The following is a 6,473-nucleotide window of genomic DNA, read 5'->3' on the forward strand; positions in this document are numbered from 1 at the left end:
CGATTTCTTAAGTCGTCGAACAATGTTGTCGGAGCGAGGACTTGGAGCCCGAGGAATTTGAAGAGAATTGGGCTAAAGTCATTAGCGAGTTTTCGTTAGAAGATAATAAATGGTTGGTGACAAGTTCGCGGGAACGAGATCAATGGATACCCGCTTATTTCAGGAATGTCCCGATGGGCAACATTTTAAAAACCACACAAAGATCAGAGAGTTCGAATAGCTTCTTCAAGAGATTTGAAAATAAATATGGGACTCTTGTAGAATTTTGGATGAGATTTGAGAGTGCCATGAACCAACAAAGGCACAATCTAAAGCTTCTCGAAGCACAGAGCCACAACTCAATGCCTGAAACCCTATTCGGGTCAAACTGGGAGGCCCATGCAGTGAAGGTCTATACACATGAAGTGTTCTTTGATTTCCAAAAGGAGGTTAAATTTTCGGTAAATGCGTGTAGTGTTTGTGGATACACCCCACCAGATCCAGTAACTAACTTTGAAGTTTCAATTGTTGAGGACGCGAACAAGCGAAAGAGATATGCAGTTGAGTACAATCGGAGAACAATGGATGTTCGTTGTGCATGTAAATTGTTTGAAAGGAAAGGTATCTTATGCAACCACATCATTTGGATTTGCTCGGGAAAGTTTAAGGAAATTCCTGAGAAATACATTTTGCGTAGGTGGAGTAAGAATGCACTCAGAAACCCGGTTTATGATTTGAATGGAAATCTACTGGAAAACAATGATCTTACTAGTAATAGTAAGTTTGAGATGTCTCAGGTGTGGTCTGAGATTTACGCAACTGTTGGTATGCTTAAAAGAAAAGAAAAAGAGTCAGATATGAGAGACTTTGCCAAGCTAATAAAAGAATTCCGAGAGAAGTTGGAGCCAAACCCAAAGCCTTTGACCAAAGAACAAGAATTGGAGGCCCTTCTCAACTGCAAGGCTCCAAAAGAAATCAAGATCTTACCACCTAAAGTCTCTAGAAACAAAGGTAGTGGTAAAAGGATGGTGAGCAGCAAAAATAAGGCAATTATGAAGGCAAAAAAACCAAAAAGGTTGTGTGCTAAGTGTAAACGCATGTCACACCATGATAAAAGAAATTGTCCAAATGAGTTTGCAGAGCATCCTCCTGAGAATCAAGTATGTATAATTCTACTCTTGTCTTTCCATTTTAGTGTTGCTTGAAAACGCAACTTTTCTCAAAAAAAAGTATCTAATAAAGGTTTGATTCTTCACATAGGGAGACACATCGGAAGAAGAGGAAGAAGAGGAAGAGGTTGAGAATGAAGAATGATGTAATGAGGAAGAAGAGGAAGATGATTGAAGAAGACAAGTTTTAAGCTTGTTTTATTTTTGTCAACGTTGTGAATCCTTATTTTATGAAACTGGAACGTAAAATTGTGAAACTTGGTTCTGAATCTAGCATCAAGCGTTTTTATCATTTGGACCTTGTTCACCTTGTTCGATTAATCTTAGGGCCTGTGAAACTTGGTCGTCGTTTTATATTAGCATCAAGCGTTTTTATATTGTGAATCTTGGACCTTATATTGTGAATCTCAGACCTTATATTGTGAATCTCAGATGTTGTTCAGTGAATCTGAGGCCTTGTTCTGTGACACTTGGTCTCAGACCTTATATTGTGAATCTCGAGACCTTGTTCGGTGAATCTTAGGGCTTGTTTCGTGAAACTTGGTCGTGGTTTAAAATCAACTATTTTCTTTGTTAAATTTGTGAATCTCAGAACTTATATTGTGAATCTCAGACCAAGTTCAGTGAATCTGAGGGGCTTGTTCTGTGACACTTGATCTCAGACCTTATATTGTGAATCTCAGACCTTGTTCAGTGAATCTTAGGGCTTGTTCTGTGAAACTTGGTCGTGGTTTAAAATCATCTATTTTCTTTGTTAAATTTGTGAATCTCGGACCTTATTTTGTGAATCTCGAGAACTTATATTGTGAATCTCGGACCAAGTTCGGTGAATCTTAGGGCTTGTTTCTGTGAAACTTGTTCGTGGTTTAAAATAATCTATTTTGCTCTTAATTTTGTGAATCTCAGGCCTTATCGTGTGAATCTCATACCTTTTGCTCAACTCATTGACAATGTCAATGTCAAACTTAAATCGTGGTTTAAAATCATCTACTTTACAACTATCAAAATATCTTTACAAGAGTTGATGAAGGCAACAATCTTTACAACTATCAAATATCTTTACAAGAGTTGAAATATCTTGCCTCGAACCATTTTTGCTCAACTCAATGTCAATGTCAATGTCAATGTCAAATTAACTATCAAAAATATCTTTACAAGAGTTGATGTAGGCAACAATCTTTACAGGAGCCTCGACCCACTTTTGCATATTATGACTTCACGGACAATTGTCTTCCTTAATTAAACACCTATACAACCAAAAACAAGTACAAATCGACTTATTTACGAAAAATTTGCCAAAGTTATGAAGAAATGAACTTCACATCATTTTTAAGACAATGAAGTGTACCTTTGTAGTATTTTTATCCCATCTAAGTAGGTCCAATACGATCGATTTTCGATATTGTGACAAATTCTGCCAAAAGAAACATATATTAATGAAGTATATAGACAACGAACCTATCTTTATTTGGAGAATATCAAACCTTGTTTTGTGATTCTCAAAGCTTGTTCAGTGAATCTCAGACCTTGCTGATAATAACCATGTTTCACCAAAAAAGCTCTGAGATTCAATACACAATGTCTGGCGTTCACAAGATAAGCCTTATTTACGTATACTAATGAACTTACCTGAAAATATTCCCTTTTGGTCCATAAACTATCATCATCCAAGGCACTCAACCACTTCAGCAGATAAATTCCACAATCATAACTAGACAAAAAAAAAAACAGTAAATGGCTCAAAATAATAACTATTGATCTGTTAACAAAAGGAAAAATATACATGCTTACATACCTTGTTGTTTGTTGAGGGACTTTGAGATTGACATATTCGTTCGTGTGCATGAACTCCAAAGAGTTATATAACCCCGGCAATATATTTGAAACATGATGTACCGAAAAAGAAAAGGCAATAACAAAATCAAAATATATTTTGGAATATACTTTTAAAAGAAAAGGCAATAACAATAATTTGGGGAAAAAAAAAAAACATACAATCTCTTTGGCATGCTTGTTGTCAGGATCCACATTAATGACCACGCATGAGTCAAGGATGAAATTTTTTCCATGCTTTATATCACAGATACAAGCCCACCAATGCTGCGGCTCTGTGTTACTATGCAAAGGGATAAAAACCTGAGATAGTAAATGTCCAACGATTCACAAAACAAGGTCGAGGATTCACAAAACAAAGTCACAAACTAAGTTCAAGGGGTTCACAAAATAAACTCCAGGATTCACAAAACAAGGTCCAGGATTCACAAAAAAAGGTCGAGGATTCACAAAACAAGGTCAAGGATTCACGAATTATGTTCCAGGATTCACAAATAAGATTCACAAAATAAGGTCCAGGATTCACAAAACAAGATCCAGGATTCACGAATTATGTTCCAGGATTCACAAATAAGTTCACAAAACAGGGTCACAAACTAAGCTCAAGTAGTTAACAAAATAAGGTCCAGGATTCACAAAACAAGATCCAGGATTCACGAATTATGTTCCAGGATTCACAAATAAGTTCACAAAATAAGGTCCAGGATTCACAAATAAGTTCACAAAATAAGGTCCAGGATTCACAAATAAGTTCACAAAATAAGGTCCAGGATTCACAAGATAAGGTCCAGGATTCACAAAATAAGGTCAAGGATTCACAAAACAATGTCACAAAACTAAGGTCAAGGAGTTCACAAAATAAGGTCCAGGATTCACAAAAACAAGTTCCAGGATTCACGAAATAAGGTCCAGGATTCACAAAACAAAGGTCAAGGATTCACAAAACAAAAAGGTCAAGGATTCACAAAACAGGGTCACAAACTAAGTTCAAGTAGTTAACAAAATAAGCTCCAGGATTCACAAAACAAGATCCAGGATTCACGAATTATGTTCCAGGATTCACAAATAAGTTCACAAAACAGGGTCACAAACTAAGCTCAAGTAGTTAACAAAATAAGGTCCAGGATTCACAAAACAAGATCCAGGATTCACGAATTATGTTCCAGGATTCACAAATAAGTTCACAAAATAAGGTCCAGGATTCACAAATAAGTTCACAAAATAAGGTCCAGGATTCACAAGATAAGGTCCTGGATTCACAAAATAAGGTCCAGGATTCACAAAATAAGGTCAAGGATTCACAAAACAATGTCACAAAACTAAGGTCAAGGAGTTCACAAAATAAGGTCCATGATTCACAAAAACAAGTTCCAGGATTCACGAAATAAGGTCCAGGATTCACAAATATCTGACCTTGTCGATATGGCTACCAGCAGGTGGAGTATAACTGTCCTTTATGTGTGTACCCCAAATTTGTGGTTCTTTTTTCGGATCAAGACTCTACAAGTCACAAGAAGGCAATTTTAGAAACAAAGCAACTTAAAGAACGCAAAATACTTGAATATCAACATATAAAGGATTTGAGACTGACAAATATTGTTGTTGGCAAGTAGATTAAATTTCTTCTACTGAATGTGCACTTAATTCCAAATATATCAATGACCTACAAAATTAAATTTGTTAGAAAACATACACATCGAGTGACGTGAACAAAATGAAAACATGGGAAGGAAAAGGAAAATAATACTCAGGGGTTACTTACCTCATCCATAACAAGACCTTTCGGTCCAAGACTACGCAAAGCTTCTCTTGTGACAACCATCCACGGAGTGGACACCATAACTTCACTTCATTATTGATAAAATTCAATTAGTAGGTATATTTATTACAATAAAAAAAAATCAGAAAATAAAAGCAAAAATATGACATTACTGTATATTTTTCTGTCCTTTCTTTCGAACAAAATGCATCAATTCACCTTTGTCGTGTATTGAGGCCATTCGAGTGCATCATTTTGTACTATTTCTCTGGATAGGTTCTCTTGATTTCACGCCCTCAACTCCTTACTGGAAGATGGTTTATCGAGGCCGGAAACAATTGGTGTAGAAGGAGGATCATTGTTCCCTACTACAGGAGGAGGAGTAGAAGTTGCAGGAGTTGTTCTCCTCCTTGTGTACTCAACTAACCGTTCTTGATTATGATGATCATCCACTACCGCTGTGGGCTCAGAACGGTCAGGTTGTTCATCATTGACAAGAGAAGCATCATCACTGACGGGATGGAAATCATCAGTAGCAGTATTAAGAGAGGGAGATAAAAGATGGTCAGGTTGTTCATCATTTTTCACTACCACATGAGTAGTAGAAGTTGCAAGAGTAGCTAGAACAGTAACAGTGGGGTGAGTGGGCTCATTGACAGAAGGGAAATCATCAATAGCACTGGAACTTGTTTGCATATCTCTTTCACTTGTTCTCCTCCAATTGTACTCAACGCACCATTCTTGATTATGATGATCATCCGCTACCACTGTGGGCTCAGAATGGTCAGGTTGTTCATCATTGACGGGGGAGGCATCATCACCGACGGGAGGGAAATCATCGATAATGAGTAGTATGACGGGAAGATAAAAGATGATCAGGTTGTTCATCGGCTTGAATACAAGATGTTGAAGGTTCACGAAATCGTATGATTTGGCGATCTGGTTTCGGTGATGAACGAGCGTGGATGTATTGGTTGCAAAGCTTCACCCATCACGTCCAATGCCTCCAACAATTCAGCTAGATTATCCCCACTATTACCCTCCACACTCTCCTGTACATTACCCTCCTCATTATTGTCTTCTTGAGATGCCCTAAAACCATCTGCAATACCATCTACACCGCAACTAGTTTAGAAAGCGTTCTTTGAGGAAGGTAGTTTGCTCGAGCTTGGCTAGCAAGAGATTTGTACTCCATGAAAGCTTGAACCATGACCTTTGCGGAAAGAGCAAGTTTATTAATAAACTCGGTAGGAGGATCAGAAGGTTCTTCATCTTCAGAATGTTGTTGTTCACTTGATCGCTTTGAAGACTGCCTAAACTCAATAGCAGGCAAAGGTGCGCTCGGTGGCTTTGAAGACTCCCAAAACTCAATAGTAGGCAAAAGTGCATGTGCCTTATCTTTGAGTGATGACCAGTGGAGGCTCAATAGAACCCTTGCCGAAAGTTCTATTGTCCGAATTTTTGTCATTCACTTCCTGCTTAAGTCTCTTGGATATAGCTTCTTTAGTCCAAGTTGAGAGCGTTGAAAGCGCTAGGGTAACAAGGCGTGCTTTGTAGACAAATCGGTCTAGATAAATAAAAACCAAGACCATAATAGGTCCACCAAACCAATTTTCTTGCAGCTTTTGGGTCTTCCACTCCTCCCTTTGCCAAGACTCAACTTGGTCAGCCAATTTATGTTTGATAAAATTGCACCAGTTGAATTTGGAGATCAACTCAGTGTTTACCAAACT

General features: G+C 37.6%; 1 protein-coding gene across 1 annotated transcript; it reads left to right on the forward strand.

Annotated features, from left to right (window-relative positions):
• The first annotated feature begins 303 nt into the window (after positions 1-303).
• Positions 304-1,423, forward strand: LOC141646372 (uncharacterized). The gene is made up of 2 exons (XM_074454284.1): positions 304-1,139; positions 1,240-1,423. The coding sequence occupies exons 1-2, from the start codon at positions 342-344 to the stop codon at positions 1,291-1,293; spliced, it is 852 nt and encodes a 283-aa protein (XP_074310385.1). The 5' UTR covers positions 304-341; the 3' UTR covers positions 1,294-1,423.
• Positions 1,424-6,473: the final 5,050 nt, after the last annotated feature.

This window comes from Silene latifolia, chromosome 3 (genome assembly GCF_048544455.1).
Source record: "Silene latifolia isolate original U9 population chromosome 3, ASM4854445v1, whole genome shotgun sequence".
Taxonomy (NCBI): domain Eukaryota; kingdom Viridiplantae; phylum Streptophyta; class Magnoliopsida; order Caryophyllales; family Caryophyllaceae; genus Silene; species Silene latifolia.

Bases quoted from the DNA above. Each gene is read 5' to 3' on its own strand.
- LOC141646372 (XM_074454284.1), top strand. From the start codon at position 342: ATGCCTGAAACCCTATTCGGGTCAAACTGGGAGGCCCATGCAGTGAAG. The intron at 1,140-1,239 runs GTATGTATAATT...TTCTTCACATAG, and splicing joins AGCATCCTCCTGAGAATCAA to GGAGACACATCGGAAGAAGA.